At 36.5% G+C, this 18,444-nt stretch overlaps 4 protein-coding genes and 1 long non-coding RNA gene across 6 annotated transcripts; 4 read left to right on the top strand and 1 right to left on the bottom strand.

The window, feature by feature from the left end:
* Positions 1–2,109: 2,109 nt before the first annotated feature.
* Positions 2,110–2,894, top strand: LOC119981113. The gene has a single exon (XM_038824127.1). The coding sequence runs from the start codon at positions 2,172–2,174 to the stop codon at positions 2,688–2,690; it is 519 nt and encodes a 172-aa protein (XP_038680055.1). The 5' UTR covers positions 2,110–2,171; the 3' UTR covers positions 2,691–2,894.
* Positions 2,895–3,628: 734 nt separating this feature from the next.
* LOC119980806 lies at positions 3,629–5,380 on the top strand. The gene is made up of 2 exons (XR_005463926.1): positions 3,629–4,902; positions 4,989–5,380. It is a non-coding gene; the product is annotated as an uncharacterized LOC119980806 (long non-coding RNA).
* LOC119980805 (putative uncharacterized protein DDB_G0277255) lies at positions 5,337–7,220 on the bottom strand. Its single transcript, XM_038823597.1, has 6 exons — positions 6,902–7,220; positions 6,735–6,792; positions 6,222–6,388; positions 5,992–6,070; positions 5,819–5,884; positions 5,337–5,525 (listed from the first exon to the last, which is right to left on the bottom strand). The coding sequence occupies exons 1-5, from the start codon at positions 7,040–7,042 to the stop codon at positions 5,868–5,870; spliced, it is 462 nt and encodes a 153-aa protein (XP_038679525.1). The 5' UTR covers positions 7,043–7,220; the 3' UTR covers positions 5,337–5,525; positions 5,819–5,867.
* Positions 7,221–11,160: 3,940 nt separating this feature from the next.
* LOC119981143 (protein NRT1/ PTR FAMILY 5.6-like) lies at positions 11,161–14,884 on the top strand. The gene is made up of 5 exons (XM_038824178.1): positions 11,161–11,313; positions 11,574–11,747; positions 12,611–12,828; positions 13,073–13,608; positions 13,777–14,884. The coding sequence occupies exons 2-5, from the start codon at positions 11,603–11,605 to the stop codon at positions 14,618–14,620; spliced, it is 1,743 nt and encodes a 580-aa protein (XP_038680106.1). The 5' UTR covers positions 11,161–11,313; positions 11,574–11,602; the 3' UTR covers positions 14,621–14,884.
* Positions 14,885–15,546: 662 nt separating this feature from the next.
* LOC119981378 (BEL1-like homeodomain protein 9) lies at positions 15,547–17,902 on the top strand. 2 transcript variants are annotated; one of them, XM_038824469.1, is made up of 4 exons: positions 15,547–16,134; positions 16,768–17,114; positions 17,260–17,320; positions 17,401–17,902. In XM_038824469.1, exons 1-4 carry the CDS (start codon positions 15,712–15,714, stop codon positions 17,740–17,742), a joined length of 1,173 nt encoding a protein of 390 aa, XP_038680397.1. In that variant the 5' UTR covers positions 15,547–15,711; the 3' UTR covers positions 17,743–17,902. The 2 variants fall into 2 exon arrangements, with proteins under 2 accessions (XP_038680397.1, XP_038680398.1); XM_038824470.1 differs by having other exon boundaries at positions 17,234–17,320; positions 17,401–17,549.
* Positions 17,903–18,444: the final 542 nt, after the last annotated feature.

Genomic DNA, 18,444 nt, shown 5'->3' with positions numbered 1-18,444 from the left:
GAAGACTATTCTAATAACGAATTTCTCAGAACCAAATTTTACTACGGACATTTTGGAAGACTTGAAAAGTCAAAGTCTCTTGACCAGACAAGACGGTGATTGTGATAGTTATCTTCACATCAGACTCACGGATTGTGCGACTAACGACTATTAAGATTTGCACTGTAATTGTTTGTGATCCCGTTCACTCGAGTCTCGATGTGGCTGGGTCAAAAGCAAATATAGTGTTATTAGTGTAAAGGGGATGTTACAAGTACGGTCGACTTCATCATCTCAGTCAAGAACTTAATTGTTTGGATGAGTGCGGGACGTTAAGTAGGTGTATATAATCCGTGACTATTTCATATGTCACATGGATTTGTGAGTAAAATGATATCATATTTTGTGGGTATGTGGTATTCCACATTGCTAATGTAATACAAATTGATAGGTTATATATGTAAAAATAGTAACTTTGATTAATAGGTATTTTTAAATCCGTGAGGTTTGGAAGCCGATAAGTAGGTGTGGCGACCAACATAAGACATGTACTCTCATAGTAGATTAGTGGGTGAATCTTGAATTGCATTTGAGCAAGAAAACTAAAACGGACAATATCTTACTCGTAAAGTACAAATCCTGTGTGGGCTTCTTCCCCGCCTTTAGAATGTCAAGGTTGCTCAAGCCCAATTTCAATTTGAACGTCTAGCCAAGAGATTTTCCTTTCTAAAATATTGTAGTTTAGGGTTTAGAGTTTGGGCCGAATATATGAGATTAAATTAAGTTCTTAAGCATTGCATTGTTATATAGGCACCACCTACAACCCACATTTAACGTCCATGGGAGAACATGCCCTTGCCTTGAATGTATTATCTAGAAAATAACGTATCTTTTGGTGTAAAGAAAAAGAGCTCAAACTCCATTCACTTGTAAGAATTCAAGGATAATTGGTAAACCTATTCTTAGAAAGAAGATCACACCAACATTTAATCAAGGAAACAAACCCTTGAATCCATCATATTTGAGAGAAATTCTCAGGTTTTCAATATATATTTTTCAAATCAAAAGTTTTTGACAACCAAGGACGTCTACAATTCTAAAATAATGAAAATTGGAGGACACAAAATTATGAAAATATTCCTAAAACATTGAAAGGCTCATTTGAGGCCCCATAAAGAGTGGAATTTGCCAAAAATAGGATGAGCCTAGTTGCACAACCATTAATCTTGTCAATCACGTCGAAATGAGTCTCTCGATGAAATTTCACACAATTTGATAACGTGGATTCCAATCCTACTTGTGGATTTTCTATGTAATTATGTGCCACAAGTACAACATCACTTTCTCTGACCAAGTCAACATTTCATTGTTCCTCATTGTTGGATTCGATGAAGGAATTATTGGAGATGGCCCCGTTTGGAAGAGAACTCATGGTGTGATGTTTAATTTATCTATCTTTTTTAAGAAAAAAATAGCAAACAAAACATTCCTTAAAAGGATCCATAATACTAATAAATAAATCAACACTAACACACTACTACTCAAAATAATTGTTAATAAATCCACTCTCTCTTTGGTACCTCTACGAGGGCATTTTTATCCTCCTTTATGATTTTTATTTTAAGAAATTATTTCACCTCCTTTACTACTCAAAATAATTGTTAATAAATCCACTCTCTCTTTGGTACCTCTACGAGGGCATTTTTATCCTCCTTTACGATTTTTATTTTAAGAAATTATTTCACCTCCTTATTCGAACCCATAACTTTTTTTAATTTGTGAGGGGAGTGTTCAATTGACCAACTAGACTAATTGTCTTCTTCAAGGATACTCGAATTCAAGATTTGGGGATTGTCCTTTTTCTTCTGTTTAGGTCATCACTTGATATGTCTTTTTGTTTCTCTTTATTTTTGCTTCAATTATATTGTGGTTTATCCTCCATAATTGACATACCACATTAATAATTTAAGTCATATAGCAAAATAGAACCTAAACAATAAATTTAGCTACTGAATTAATTAAGAGTTTACAAATTAGAAAACATTCATTTACTTAACATTTGATTAATGTTTAGAATTTATCCTAAAAAGGAAAAAAGATTAGTTATTAATTTAAATATATTTTTATGCCTTTTTTAAAACTTAAAACGCCCTCCAGCTCCGGCGAACGCAGATCGCGTAAAACCTCCAACGATGACGACGAGCATCCATATCACGGCGCTCGACGCCATCGTGAACGTGAACTCTCTCTTCACGGTAGCCGTCTTCATCGGGCTCGCCTGGACCGGGAACCCAACCGACCCAAACAACACACTCGTCGTGGACCCGGCCTGCTCCGCCACACCTAAAATCGCGGAGGATCTTATTTCCTTCCATGTCTACTCCTTCAGCTCTTTCCTCTTCTCAAGCCTTATCGCCCTAGCTTTGAAGCAGGCCTTGCGGATCACCCGGAACCCCGAATTCCACCCGTCCGAGCTCTTCGCCCGCGTCAACAAACGCCTCTTCCGCGTCGGTATGCTCGTGTCTGGTGCGGGTTCGGCTTTTGGGTGCGGGTTTTTGATGATGGCCTTGGTTGATATGGTGCAGATCAAGTTGGGGACTTTGGCTTGTGGCAGTGGGCATAGTTTCGCGGCGGTTGTTCCTCTCGTGATCTTGGTTCCCATCGCACTTTTGAGCTACGTGTGTGTGGTCTTGTACGCTTTTACACGATAAACCTGGTTTTTAGATCAGAGCTTCATGATTTGATCTATTGTACCATTGTATGAATGAATTATGAGTATTATATTGATAAAAATTGAACTTTGAGTTGTTGTGTATGGGAAAAACCACTTGAATATGTGTCTTTTATTTCTTTGTGAAGGGAATTATGCTTAATGTTGAAGTTGACCTGTTTGAAAGAAGTTTTGTTCTGATTAAGCTTTGGATTCATATCATAATTTGTCTTGACTGGGTCTTTATAGTTGCTATCAATGTGGTTGGTTCATACTTAAATCATAGAACAGGGTAGATGGTTGATAAGGGAGTTAATTTTCCAATTTGAGTAGAACTGATTAATTGTTACTGTTGAATCTGCCTGAATAACGTTGGAATGAAAGTAAATATCTTTCCTGTGCTTTGACTGATGTCATGGCTGTTACAATTCCTTGCCCAGGGCATGGGTTTGCTTTGCCTTGCCATTGGTCCTTGTCCTGTGGAAGTAGTTTCACTGGTTAGTACATCAGCTGCTTTATTATTTGAACTAGGGAATTCAAGTGATCTCCTTTTGTTTTGCTCTTAGCTTGCATTTCTGTCATCTTTTGATTTTGGTGTCTTTGTGTTATGGTTTCTACCTGTTGTCTTTCTTTTCTTTCCCAGCCAATGATGAGGTTAATTTACTGCAATAACAATGGAAATATGGAATGTTTGTTTAAAAGGCTATACCATTCTATGGTTTAAGAGCTAAGGTTTTGCTAGTAAAGAAGAATGAGAGAAACTAGTAAACTTGACTGCACTGCACGCTTATGGGGTCAAACTATCGGATGTTTAAGAGTTAAGGTTATGCTAGGTAAGAGTAACTAGAGTCAATTTGTTGAGGGAAAAAAAAATACTCGTGCACAAGGCTCCTGTAGTAGGAGGGGGTACGCAACTCTACCAATGGGCCATATGTTTGTCTGTCCACATATTATAAGATGAGATGAGATGAAATTAATAAATTGGGTGCTTAGATGAGAAGATTCTAAGCAAAGTTAGAACTGTTGAACTGTGGTAAAGGTTCACATTGACAGCTAATTACTTATAGCTCATATATTAGATATCAAGGCTCTGTTTAGTTGGAGTTTGTCCTTGTTCTCAAGTGATGAAGATTCTGTTTCTCATTTGAGTCTTTGCTTGTCCATTTTGTTGTTTCTATTTGGCATTGAATTGAGAGAACATAATTTATGATTGTTAAGTATTCATCCATTCGAATAGACCCAGACTATATTACTAGTTACAAACTTATGGGTGTATTTGGTCCTTTTTTCGAAGACACTCATGATGATTGTGCTCTGTCTTCCCAGTTTTAGCCTGAGTTCTGGCATACTCATAACTTATGATCTACCAAATTCTGGTACCTCGCACCCTTTACTACTGGTCCTTTCGTTTGATTCTTATCTTTCGAAAGTAAATTGTATTAGGTTCTTGACATAAAACTTTGCTTACCAGGGCAGTAGAGAACGGGAGTAGAGGAGTTCCAGACAGGTGTAGGACATACTATATAAGTGTGAAATCATGCTTCTTATATTGATAATAACCTTGAATGGTGGGAAAATGCTTGATGCCGTGCCGTCAACTGCTTGTTTGAGCTCTTCTTAATGGAATGAAGACAAAGAATGCAGTGAGTACTTGGGGTCCTAGGCTTAAAGTAGCCAAATAATCCTAAATCTATATGGTTGTAGGAGTAGGTCATAGAATAAATATGTTGTCCATTCCTTTAGTGCTACTTCCACTATGGATTGTCTCTTTCAAATGTAAGCACCTATCCGCTCCTTGTTTCATTATAAATCATGTGGAGCTGAGAATTTGTTTGTGCATTGGACATTTGTGCTAAAGAAATGGAAGCTCCAATGAAATATGTCTGCTTTCTATTGTTTCTTGTTATTCTGGGAATTTCTTGGTTTAATGGAGTCAATGGGGCTGGTGAGTGCGGAAATCATCTCCCCAACATGGAAGCATTCGAGTGGCTCCGTGTGCATCAGCGGCATAGGACAAGAATGCCTCGGTTTCTAACCAGAGCTGCGCTCAGGTGAAGAAACTTGGCCAGAACCCCCTCTGGCTTTGTGCTGTCATGCTGTCCAATACAGCTAAGAGTTCTGGACTCCGACTATGGAGCCAATCCAGAAGTTGCCATTACCATTCCCAGATGCTGCAACATCGCCGATGGTTCAGTGGGTTATTAAGCGTGCTTGTAATTTTCTACTTGTTTCTTCACTCTTTTTATGCACATCCACCATAGTTAATTCACTCACAATCCTTTTCAACTGCTCTTTGCAGCTTATACTTTGCAGTGAAGAATTAACACCATGGTCTGCAGTGCGTGTGGTGGTCTTACAATGCCGAAGAATTCACCTTATATGCATATCTATTAATGTACTAGCTAGAGCATGAATCCTGGTAAGTACTTTGCCTGCTACTATCACTACTGTAACTTCCACACATCTGAAAGATGATAAAAAAAAATCTGTTTCCACAATTAGTTGCTAGTTCTTGCTCATATGTTCTTCTGGTTTCAATCGTTCGTTTGTCGTAAATGATCCGATAACAGGCTAAGCTAAGCAAGCATGTTTTCTTAACTGAACTTTGTCAGGAAGTTTTGGTTGTACACAGTTACTGATGTATATATATATATATGGATTTTGTTATACATATATATAGAGCGAAGATGAGTACATAGAGTATTTGTTAGTTCTGATACATGTAATTAACTATCCGTTATTGAAATGCTTTTTCTTCTCAAAAACAAAAAAAAAAACACTATCCATTATTTCCATAGTACTGTGGATTGTTGTAGATCGATCCTAGTCTCCATTCCTGCAACACAAACACCTGAAAACCGTCATATATTCTAGATAAATAATAATTTGTTCAATTAGTTATAACCCCCGGACCCGTGCATTGAACTCTGAGAATTTCCTACACGGAATTAGGGTAAGTCGTTGGTAGTTTATCAAGGGGTGTGACCATGTGTCTCCAAAGTGATGGCGAGATGTTTCAAACATAGGATCCATGAGTTTATATGGTATACCAAGAAACAACCCGGCAAACCCTTTGGGGGTTTAGACTATGATAGATAAACATACAATTTATAACACAACTCCATATACCTTAGATTTAGTGGGTGGGATTTGCAAAACATATATATGGGTAGGAAAGTTAGTAATAGAGAGATCCTGCAGACAAAAAAATAAATAAATTGTCATTTAATTAAGTCATTCATGTCTCTCAATTAAATTAAATACAAAAAATAATTAAGCTCAATCTTTTGAATTGATCATACCCTGCCACCAATTCCCTCTTGAAGCTGTATTTGAATTGCTCCCATTATTGGGATCATCATCCTTCCCATCTTTCTTGAACTGATTTTCAAGTCAAAAAGAAAAATAAATGAAATTTATTGGCAAGTTATGTTTCATGGGGTTGAATGAACTAAAATTTCTCTCAAACAATCATGGACAATTATGGTGAGATTCCAATGAATTTATAAGTATATATATTGTGCATGCTTACAAGATTGTTATGGTGAGAATGATCATGATCAGGATTGTTAATCTTGGTCCTTGGAGAATAGTTTTCTTGGCCACCATAGTAGATTGATGAGCTTAAATTGCATGGTTCTACTGTTTCATCCTGATACAAGTCTTTTCCACTGCTCTCTCCTTTGCTGCCTTGACCATCTGAAACGCAGACCCAAAAATTCTATAAATATACATACATATATATAGGTATATATATATTACCTATATTGGGGAATTCTCCTATACGCATCTAATTTACGCAATTAAAATACGCATCACTTTTTAAGGGTGTGTATGAGTGAAATGACAAGTGAGACCCACTGTTTTTGGTCCCACATGTTTCAAATCAATTATGAATACACAAGTGCGTAAATTAGGTACACATAGGAGAATTCATCTACCTATATATATTATATATTTTTTTTATATAATCCACGAAAATAAAAGCAGAGTATAAATCAAAGATACATAGGAGGAATAAACCCTTGAGCACATATATATATACCATATTTTTTATTCCCATGCTTCCTCGTTCCTGATTGAGAAGAATCCCTCCCTAAAACCTGCTTAAAGAGTCAATTATGAGATTCAACCTATGACAAGCCAAACTGACTCATAACAAGTTTGTAGTAAATCAAGATATATATATAGAAAAAATATATATATGTATACCGTTGGTGGTGGTGGGAAAATAGTGCTGAAAATCCCAGATGAAGAGGAAGAAGTTGAGTCTTTAGGACCAAATAGATGGTCTAAAGACGATGATGTTGTTGTTGATGAAGAAGAAGAAGACAGTTGGGTTTTGTTTTCCATGGCTGTAGCTTTCTTTGTAAAACCAAACCAAACCAAACAAAACGAACAAAACTGCTGTGTGTTGATGGTTATCTCTCAACGGGTTATAACGACCTAGACCTAGACTGAGCCAAGTAGTGGATAAGATTTTGCCAATGAAAACAGACAAAAGGTTACATTAAAAGCAGAGAGAAACCATGTGAAGTAGTCAGCAAATGTGGAGGCTATTTATAGCCCTCCAAAAGCATTATTCCATTATATATATATATATACACACACACGACACATGTCGTATGTGACCATACAAGTGGACATGTTGCTATCTCAAACCCTCACTTAATGCCACCTTGAATCTTTGACCAAATATTGCATAAGTACCATATTCTTTGCAAAATTTTCAACACATTATATATATTTCTTTTTTCAACACATTATATATATTTCTTTTAATAATTATATTAGAGTATATTATGAATAAGAGAGTGCCTAATTTTGTATTGGAGGTGTACTCAACTACTGTAATTATGGTCTTATCAAGCGATCGAGAAGTATGATGAGACATCTATGTGACGACGCTTCATTCAACAAGTCAAACCGTTAATATACACGTTAAGAATGATTGTTTGTCAATAGTTGCAATGAGAGGGAATTCGGTAACTCATACCCTCATTCGTTTACCACGAAATTTATGAAGTTTAAGAGTTTGATTACATGATTATCGAACGAAATTGTGAAAGGAAGAATAAGTGAGAGAGTCGAGAGTTGGAGATGTGGAAGAAAATATTAGGATTTTTAACTTAATGTTTTTAGTAATATATATATATATAATGTACTCAATGTCATAAGGAAGATAAATGTGTGGATAAGGTGGTTGGCCCGATGCATCAAGTTGGATGAACCTGTTGAGGATTTTATGCCCAAACAGTTGACTAATTCAAATATTCTCAAACAAGATACCTATATATCTATGAAGAAGATTACATAATGCGTATATATATAGTAATCTATATATCCATCCATCCATCTTTTCTCACCAAATATTCTAACCGATAGAGAATATCAAAGACCAAGAGAATATCAAAAATCAAGAGAATCTCATTCATCCACATAATTAAAACGTGACCTTTTATTTTTAGACACTTACATTAGATCATTATGTGAGAATTCATCTATATATGTGTGTGTATATATATATATATATGTATGTATGTTTTTAGGGAAAGGTATACATTTGTGTCACTGTTTTTCTATGTTGAAGTGGGGTGAGACCTTACAAATTAGCTTTTCGGTCAATAAGGATATAGAGTACTACCATTTACGTAACAATAAAGTTATTCTCTATTTCAAATTTCTAATACAATGATAATAGATTCAAATCATGGAAACAATATTCGAAATATGCTCACTAATAACACGTTTGGTACACCACTTGATCAAGGAAGAGTAGTGGACGATTACATCATTTTATTACCAATCCAATGTTTGGTTGGTTTCAAAAGCATGGTACTGAGAATGGTCATTCCCTTTTTCGCTTAAACGGTCAATTGGGTAATAATAGTCTAGTTGACGAATCTCTTTGAGGTCAAACCATATGGACTCAAGAGATCCTGAGTTCGATTCTCTCTCAGAGTAATGCCCTTGTGGCCACACATTGTTTTTGGCCCAACTTACTCTGTTGGCATGAGGTGGGAAACTTCTGTGTGTGCAGACTTGACGACCCGAGTTTAATCATACATCGAATGTCTAAAGGGAAAATTTTGTATAATGTCGTTCTTGGTTAAAAAAAACCCCCAATACTCGTTTTCATGTAATTGTGATTTAACAATTTACATATAAGAAGGAATAAAAATCCAAAAAAGAAGAAGAAAAAAGTGTGGATCACATCATATAAAATATACGTGTGTGGAGTGATGAAGACATGCATATAGATCAATGTAGAGTTGCCAAATGGAGGTAGCTAGATCAAAACCTAGAATATATAATCTTGTACGTGGTTAATGAGGATATTATCTTCTATATGAATGATGATAATGTTGAGGTCTCATCATGATAAAGCTTGGTTAATTTTTTCTCTACATTTTTGGAAATTTCGATGTTGACAAGAACACATGGATACATATATATCCCTATAAGTGAATTGTTATAGAAGTGAAGTTCTTAATTTTCGAACTCGAGACCTCTATAAAATACTACACACATGAGTATCTTCTGAGTCACTTGTGACTCTCATCGTAAGGGATTGTTAGCTAGAAGATGGAATAACATAATAATTCACAAAAAGAGACTTATTTTAAAAGAAAAGGTGACCAAAATAAAGGGTAAGGATCCGTTTGGTTTATTTTCTGCGTTTTATTTTTGAAGAAAAAAAAAACAGAAAATGGCTTACTTCTCCACTCGTCCCCTGACCTACAACACCAACCGGCAACCACAACCCATCTTTGGTAGAATTAATTTATGGACTTGGCATAATTTATTGTGTGCATGCTCATCAATTTATATATATATAACTAAGGATCCACAAGGCTTCTCCTTAATTCTTGGTGCCACATGGACGCCTCCACAAAAAAAGCTTACACATTCTAATTAAACTTGATAAAAAGGAATGATTGACAACTTGAGTGATGATAATTAATTTAAAAAAAAAATGTAACGGACAAAAAAAAAATATATTGAAAAACTTTAAGACCCATAATGAGGATTTAATGTTCCATGGAAGTGGTTTGATGTTGTTTCAGCTTCACTAAGGTCATGTATTGTTAATTATGAGAGTCTTTTGATATTACTCAATTAATGAAATTCCTTTGTAGTATTTAGTTTGAAAACATTTTTTATGTTTTTGGCATTAATTATCATCATTTTGCGGGAATTTTTGTGTGTTTTTATCATTATTTTTGTGTGTTTTTATCATTTTGTGTGTTTTTGATGTATTTTGTGTGTTTTTGTAGTATTTAATTGATGTATTGTGCATGTTTAGAGTTTGGTCAGATTTAGTAGTCTGTTTGAATTGCAACATACACAACATGAGAGGTTTTTCTCACGCTATATTGTTCTAATGTGTAAGTAAATTCAGCTCCTTTGGTATTAAAACATGTAAGTGGTGACAAGAAAGCATGATAGAATTCAATGAGTTGTTGAAGGTCAAAGTGATTATAGGCATAAATCTACCAGTCATACATAACATTTCAAAAATATAAATTCAAAAATCTTATTCTAAAAATATTAAGAATCTTATTCTAAAACTATAATTTCAAAAATATTACTTATGCTACATTGTATTTTTCGATATTGAATGCCACTTTATAGAGAATGTTGTACTAACCATACAATATTGTCTCATAAACATGTTTTGGTGACCTATAACACTTTGTAGATACTAACGACACAAATAAAAATTGATAAACTCTTAACATACTTATTTCTTATGAATCAAATTTCTTACACCCTATTAGAAATTTTTTTTCTTAGCAAACTAAAAAAAAGGTATTGTACATATTTTATCTTCATCTTCATCTCACAATCATCTCTATTTTCTACAATTAAAACTCTACTCTACTGCTCTTTATGTTAACAAAGTATTGAAAGATTCTCACACATCTCTATTTTTCAATCAAAATATGTGCCGCGCGAAGCGCGAGCATGCAACTAGTTAAAGTGTATTAGCTAAGGGCCTAAGGCCATAATGGGATGGACACTTGTTTACATTGAAGCAAGAAGACTCATGAGTAGATTATATTTTTTGGTTTTGGCCGGCCCATTGGGCTAGACGACTTTTCCTCTTCTATTCCTTTTGGACTCAAGCCCAAATTAGGTCCTAGCCCATTCTTTGACACACACGTGTGTGTGGGAGATCTTTTGGCATTTATTGTTACTGTTTTTGGGCAAGAAGAAGGAGAAGCAATTGAGTTGTACTCGTGATTGAGCTTCCAGCTGTTCCTAAAACAAATCCATCATCACCATCATCGTCGTCGTCATTTATGAGATTAGGGGTGTCAAAAAATTGATTATCGGTCAGAAAATTATTTATTTATAAAATATTTATATGTACGGATCCTAATCCAAATTGGATTTTAGACATTAAACTCGGATTGATTTAAATCTAGACAAATAAATGTTAGGGTTGGGAGAAGTAAATGACAGAAATTTGATGTGTAAAAGCAAACTATCCCTCTCTTTCACACTGTCGGAAGGGATTTCCTTTGAAATTGTAGAGATTTGTGGTGGACATACCCATATGCAGTGGAGCCGGATCAAAGAATATTCAGGCAGCGAACCCAGATTGTCTCAATTTCCAGGTCAGTATGTACGACCATATTCTTATCTGGAAAATATTATTGATTGGGCGATCTTATAATATCTTTTCCATCTTTGACTCTCACGGTTCATATGACTTGGAAATCTTCATCTTTTTCTACTCTGCGGCTCTTACTGATGTTTCCCTTTCTAATACTGTATCTAGACGGCAATATATGTCTGATTCAACCCACTATACCAATGTAATCCAATCAATTTCTCTGTTTCAAAAAGATTATCTTTGCTCCTCCTACTCTTTCAGGATCCTAAATTGGTAACTTTGAAGCAAAGATGGGTGAAGAGATTGAGAAGAGGATGCAAGGGGATGGAGAAATTGATGGAGAGAAATGGGTTCTTGATTCTTCTGTGGATTACAAAGGAAGAGTTCCTCCCCGAGCTTCCACTGGTGTATGGAAAGCCTCTCTTTTTGTCATCAGTAAGCGTTTTTCTTGCTCCTGTTCTCATGTAATTCTTCCTCGGTTGGTTCTCTACTTTCTATGTAAAGCTTTTTATCCATTTTTTTAGCCTATCAGAAACAAACTAAGCTTAGTGAATTACATCCTATGATTTACAGTGAATCTTTAGGGCATCTTTATAATTTTCTAGGTTCTGGAATCTAGCACTCTCAATCTTCATGATAAGAATTCCTAAACTTGGCATCAGAATTTTACCTCTGTATCTACTGTATTAGGTTGTGTAGAATTGGCTTTATACGTGCAGTGACGTCTTAGTGAGCCAACAATCCCTCAACCGAGGTGATTGAGGAATATACTCAAATTGGGTGGTACTCACATTCGAGTCCCCACCCCCACTTACCTTCCCAAAAAAAAGAAGTCTTAGTGATATCATAATCTCTTTTTTCCTATCGATGTGGGGTTATGTTCTTAATTTTTTGAGGGAGCGGAGAATCGAACCTTACATCTTGTGCAAGTGTAAGGAGTTAAATGATTGTGAGGCCTACAATATATTTCATTAATATATTGTGAGATCAATTGAAGAAACAACCCATCTACATGGCACACCAATTCAAATGTGCTTACTGTGAAATACTCTACCTTATGTATGAGCTGATGTGCAGGGTGCATTTTTGTTTTGATGATGATTCTAAACGCTACTAGGTGTGGCTGAACCGAACGCTTAACTTTGGAAGCCCGGAACTTGTATATTTAGTTTCATTCGATGCCATTTAAACCACCATACCTCCCAACTACCTTCATCTAATAGGAATGAACGATGCATTATTGACATTTAATTGTTAATCTTAACATTTATAATGACAATCAATTAATATTGGAACAGCACTTGCATTAAGTGAAAGGCTAAGCTACTTTGGGATAGCTCCGAATCTCATTTTATACCTGACGAAAGTGCTCCGTCAAGATCTCAAGACAGCAGCAAAGAATGTCAACTACTGGTCAGGAGTGACAACCTTGATGCCTCTGATAGGAGGGATCCTAGCCGATGCCTACACCGGTCGATTTCTGATGCTCCTAATTTCATCTCTTATATATCTTGTGGTAAGTGACTATTTTTGAATATTTGTACTGTCTAATTGTCTATTATAGTAATAGTTAAATAATTTAAAATTTTGAGATGCTGTTACGCATGATACCAAAGCCCTTGACCTACATGGGATGCTGATTTTCTGTTCTGATTGAATTTTCACCTTTCCAGCATGACTTATAAGCTTATATTAATGCTGCTGGTAGAACATAAAGAATCAACTAAAATTTGGTCTCCATTGTTTTACTGTGAAACCAGGGTTTAACTCTCCTGGCACTATCCCAATTCGTCCCAAGTTTGAAACCGTGTGGTACAGGCATTTGTAACAAACCAAGGAAAATTCATGAAGTGGTATATTTCCTTGCCTTGTATTGTGTCTCGCTCGGAACTGGAGGACAGAAGCCATGCTTTGAGAGCCTTGGAGCTGATCAGTTTGATTCTGGTCATTTGCAAGAAAGAAAGAAGAAGCTGTCTTTTTTCAATTGGTGGAATTTTGCAATGGCTTGTGGGCTCTTGCTTGGTGTAACTGTTGTAGTTTATGTTCAAGATAATGTGAGCTTTGGAGTAGCATATCTCATTCTTGCTACTTTCTTGGCCACAGCAATCCTAACTTTTTTCATTGGGAGGCCTTATTACCGGTATAGGATACCAGAAGGAAGCCCCTTTACATCCATGTTACAGGTCTTAGTTGCGGCTTTAAGGAAGAGAAAATTACGTTATCCATCAAGTCCTGCACTATTATATGAAGCCCCCAACCCTAGTGGAAGATTCCTGGGTCATACAAACAGTCTTAGGTAAGATGATATTTCCTCAAATTTCGTCTGATAAAACATTTTGAAAATTGTTTTGTGCTGATTTTGATGGATACCCTATGTACTTTATGCTTGTGCGATATAAACACCAAATCATTTCTGAATTAACTTGTATTCACTATGGTATTGGTTTTTATTCTGATGCTCTAGGTTTCTCGACAAGGCTGCAATACTTGAAGAGAAAAACCTATTACCTGAACAGAAACAAAGTTCTTGGAGACTTGCAACAGTAACAAAAGTCGAGGAACTGAAGCTTGTCCTGAACATGATCCCTATATGGCTAACTTCACTAATGTTTGCAGTATGTGAGGCACAACCCTCCACGTTCTTTGTGAAACAAGGTGCTACAATGAACCGAAAGGTCACTGCAAATTTCACGGTACCTGCAGCCTCCATCTATGCCCTTGCGGCCATCGGAACAATTATCTCAGTTGCCATCTATGAGAGAATTCTCGTTCCTTTCTTAAGAAAAGTTACAGGAAATCAAAGGGGCATTAATATTTTCAAAAGGGTCGGTATTGGATTCGTGTTTTCGATCATAGCAATCTTTGTTGCAGCTTTAGTTGAAAGGGAGAGGTTAAGGGTTGCAAAGAAGGAAACTATACAGCTAGCGGAAAGTGGACATTTGTCCATGAGTGTTTTCTGGCTAGTTCCTCAATACATGCTTATAGGTATAGCTGATGGATTCACTTTGGCTGGTCTGCAAGAGTTCTTTTATGACCAAGTTCCTGATTCAATGAGAAGCTTGGGATTGGCGTTATTTGTCAGTATTTTCGGAGCGTCCAAGTTCTTGAGCAATCTGTTGATCACGGTTGCAGATCATGTGTCAACCAAGGCCGGCAAAAGTTGGTTTGGTAAGGACTTGAATACGAGTCGTTTGGACAATTTCTACTGGTTGTTGGTAGCTCTGAGTTTGTTGAATTTATGTGCTTTCGCGTTCTTTGGGCGGAGGTACGCTTACAAAAATGTGCAGAGACAGATGACTCTAGTTTGATGACTGCAATGCAGATGAATTGGGAAGGAAATGGCTAGAAAATGAAGCAACTGTACATGAAAATACAAAGGAAGTGATGCATATGCTGGCTCTTCTTGCATGATGTTGAATATTGAACTTGATTTAATGGATTTGCTTAGATTTATCTGTCAATGATACACCTGATCATGTGTTCATAAATAAGATTAAATACTGTGACACTGTGATGGATGCATGTTTTTGGGCAGACTTTTACTTAATTTTTTGTGTGAGGGGGAGTTCAAACTTTGACCCTGTACCTATTGCAAGAGACGAGGAACAGGCCTTCTTTAGGCCACGGACAAGATTAGTTAATGTGCGAAATTCGGTTCCGGATTTAGCTCGGATAATTTTTTTATTTTTGAACTTTGACCCGATTTTTAATCGAACAAGATTTGTGTGTCTAAACCCAAAATTTGAATATATAATTGATTCATAAATTTGATTTAATCCGAGTCGAACAAATTTGGTTATCCCAATTTGACATAATTTTGTCACCCCTAATCGTGAGTATGATTCTCAGTTGATATTCAATCCTCAAATGGTCTGCATCCAACATTTGCCCCTTGTTGATGATAAGACAACAGTCCGTGTGGTCAAATTCCAATAAAAAAATTGTTGGTTTGTATGATTAAGTTAGTTGTTTGAAATTTTTAATGCATGTGCATGGGAGGTTGTAAGTTCTAACTCCCGTCAGACATTCTTTCTGTATCATTGACGTTATTTTCGCACTGAACTTCAATCCAGAATCAACTCATGTGATTTACGGATATTACATATAATCCGTAGAAAGCCATGTTTTCCGTGGGTTTCCTCATCAAGAAAAAAAAAAAGAAAAAGAAGTCGTCAAATTCTTAAAACCAACCAATTAAGCTTAATGCCAATTCAAACAAAATAGTAGTCTGTGATCATCTCCTCTCACGCTTCACATCAACTACTGTATCCCCTGCCACATCTCTGCATGTTCCAGTAGTACACACCACAACAACAATAACCCAATTTACTCCATCAAACCTAATCACTCTCCCACTATCTTTCTCACTCTAACAGAAACACAAAGGCAATCTCCATTGATGGCACAAAACCATGATCCCTTCCATGTCCCACAACAGAATAGAAGGAGCAAGCTTCGACTTGACCAAAACCCACCACCACAACCATTCTCCCACCACCACCACCACCAAGACTTGCCTCTCTGTCTCTCATTTCAACAACCCAACAACAACAACTTATTAGGAGATGTTTTGAAGAGGAAAAGTAGTTGTGAAATGAGAAGCTTGGTCCCTCTTGGTCCATTTACAGGCTATGCTTCAATCCTGAAGAGGTCAAGGTTCTTGAAGCCAACCCAGCAGATCTTGGAGGATCTTTGTGGAGCAGATGGTGAAGTGATTGACTGTTCATTATTGGGTTATTTGAGTGGAAGGGAATGGATTGATTGTAGTGATTCAATTGAGAATCGATGGAGGAATTCAAGCCTGGTAATGCTACTAGATGAGGTAATCAAAATCCTCTGTTTTTCCTCTGTTTGTTTGATGAGAAAATGAAAACAGAAATCATGGGGATTTGATTAATTATTATGTTAATTAATTATGGATAAGATTTGTTATAATTTAAAATGAGCTGAAAGTCATGAGAATTGATAGTTGCTATGAAAGAGATCTGCAACTCTGGCCCCAAGTTACTTAATTAATGTCTTGTCATGTCAAAAAAGATGTCTTGTCATGTCAAAGATTTAATTCATGTTACTGTTCCTCTTTTGTTCTTTCTTAAACAATACAATACTGCTCAATGTCACATGCTACTTAATCATCTGGCTAGACTTGAGGCGGGTGTCCGAGGTTGGGAATTTGTATCCCTCGGATATTTTCTCGAGAAATCTTCGTTTTATGCACTTGTCCCACTTCCTCATTCTTGTGAATTATCCTGCATAGTCTTTACTCTTTAGCCCAGCCTTACTGTTTAGTTCAGTAATATTGCATGGTGTGAGCTGTTTTTGCGGGTCAAAATTTACGCCCACTTAACTATCCGAATTTACATTTTGGGGTTTAGTTAATTAATTTGCATCCTTTTATCAAACCTTTATGAAACCCACAATGAACCTTTGTTTTCTTTGTCCCTTGATTGAGCAGGTATACAAGAGATACAAGCTGTATTGCCAGCAAATGCAGTCTGTTATTTCATCATTTGAGGATGTTCCTGGCCTTGGAAAGGCAGCTCCTTATTTATCTTCTGCTGTCAAACTAATAGCAAAGCAGTTCAAATGCTTAAAGGATGCAGTTTTTGATCAAATTCACTTCACAGCCAAGATTAGTAGTACTCTTGATGATTGTGCTTCTCAGCATGGTTTGGAGAATCCGAACCCGACTTTGAATCAACTGACTTGTTTTCAACATCCTGTTTGGCGGTCTCAAAGAGGACTTCCTGATCATGCAGTATCCGTGCTCAAGAACTGGCTTTACGAGCATTTTCTGCATCCGTAAGTGACCTTGGAATTGCATCATTGAATTCAATCTGTGTCGAATCCAGAATTTCTTGAAGATTTCATGTTCATTGTCTTTGGCTTTCTTTTATTGTTGTAATGCATTGATGTTATAGAATTTGGTTTTGCTCGTATCGATCAGTTATCCAACGGATACAGAGAAGCAACTGCTGGCTCAACATACAGGCCTATCAAGAACTCAGGTGTTGTTTCAATCCTGAAATGTTGGTTTCTCATGTTATCTGGGAATTTTTATGGCAATGCAAACACTTGTTTTTTCCAGGTTTCGAATTGGTTCATAAACGCGAGAGTGAGACTGTGGAAGCCAATGGTGGAGGAAATGCACATACTTGAATCTCAGCAACCTCAAATCCCATCTGAAGTCGTAAACAAGATCGCTGATACGCCACTTGATCCTCCATCTTCAGCAAACCAATTCATGCCTAAACGTCTAAGAACCGAATTTCCTTATGTGTCTGCACAGATTGAGGTGCCACCAAATATGTACTCTAGCAATGTGTCTGGTAATCTGCCAATGGCCATAGACGGAAACAGAGGCGTTTCGTTAGCATTGGGTCTCCACGGGAACAATGCCATAGACATGGCTCACCAAACAGGAAAGTAACAGAGGATATTTTGAGCCTGGGTTTGGAGTGCATCTTGGTAAGAACTAGAAAGGGTTGGTGCTTAATGACTTGAGCTCAACTTCATTGATTTGCAGAACCTCTATTGAGCTCAATTGACTTAATGCAGTTTCATAGCTATAATAGCTAACTTGGTTACAATTACATAAGTTGTTTGTTCTATGTTTGTGACATAGAGTTGGATGTTTATCAAGTCGTTCGTTTGCAACTAGTTTTGACAACCACGTCGAATTGAGTCTATTGGACAAAGTTTCACGCAATTATGACAATATGACTTTTCAATTCTACTAGCCGGTTTGCCTCTAATTAACTTGTCTTTAATCCACATCAATCACCTAGGCCCCAAATCATTTTGCAACACGATAGCATTAGATGTTGTTTATTAAGTTTTGATCAAGTTTACGAGTCCAACCATATAATTTCATATTACTATAATAGTATAATAGCATCAAATCCCACGATCACATCATTATGATAAAAACCCTCATCAAATCAAAAAACGCTGCGGTACTCCATTATTATATAAACTAGAGTCATATGCAAACAATCTGAATTTACGTGAACCTGAATTTATGCGAAGTGGAATGTCATGTGTACAATTCGTGTCAAGTGGGATTCTATATATGATTTTTTTCTGGCATCGGAATTATTTTAGGGACGAATGAGGGGTCTTTCAATAGTTT

Source organism: Tripterygium wilfordii, chromosome 16, assembly GCF_013401445.1.
Source record: "Tripterygium wilfordii isolate XIE 37 chromosome 16, ASM1340144v1, whole genome shotgun sequence".
Lineage (NCBI taxonomy): Eukaryota > Viridiplantae > Streptophyta > Magnoliopsida > Celastrales > Celastraceae > Tripterygium > Tripterygium wilfordii.
This window is presented reverse-complemented; position numbering and strand designations above follow the sequence as displayed.

Bases quoted from the DNA above. Each gene is read 5' to 3' on its own strand.
- LOC119981113 (XM_038824127.1), top strand. From the start codon at position 2,172: ATGACGACGAGCATCCATATCACGGCGCTCGACGCCATCGTGAACGTG.
- LOC119980805 (XM_038823597.1), bottom strand. From the start codon at position 7,042: ATGGAAAACAAAACCCAACTGTCTTCTTCTTCTTCATCAACAACAACA. The intron at 6,793-6,901 runs GTATACATATAT...CTCTTTAAGCAG, and splicing joins TTTTCCCACCACCACCAACG to GTTTTAGGGAGGGATTCTTC. The intron at 6,389-6,734 runs GTATATATATAT...TCTGCGTTTCAG, and splicing joins GCATGGGAATAAAAAATATG to ATGGTCAAGGCAGCAAAGGA.
- LOC119981143 (XM_038824178.1), top strand. From the start codon at position 11,603: ATGGGTGAAGAGATTGAGAAGAGGATGCAAGGGGATGGAGAAATTGAT. The intron at 11,748-12,610 runs GTAAGCGTTTTT...ATATTGGAACAG, and splicing joins AGCCTCTCTTTTTGTCATCA to CACTTGCATTAAGTGAAAGG. The intron at 13,609-13,776 runs GTAAGATGATAT...CTGATGCTCTAG, and splicing joins GGTCATACAAACAGTCTTAG to GTTTCTCGACAAGGCTGCAA.
- LOC119981378 (XM_038824469.1), top strand. From the start codon at position 15,712: ATGGCACAAAACCATGATCCCTTCCATGTCCCACAACAGAATAGAAGG. The intron at 16,135-16,767 runs GTAATCAAAATC...TTGATTGAGCAG, and splicing joins TGGTAATGCTACTAGATGAG to GTATACAAGAGATACAAGCT. The intron at 17,115-17,259 runs GTAAGTGACCTT...CGTATCGATCAG, and splicing joins TACGAGCATTTTCTGCATCC to TTATCCAACGGATACAGAGA.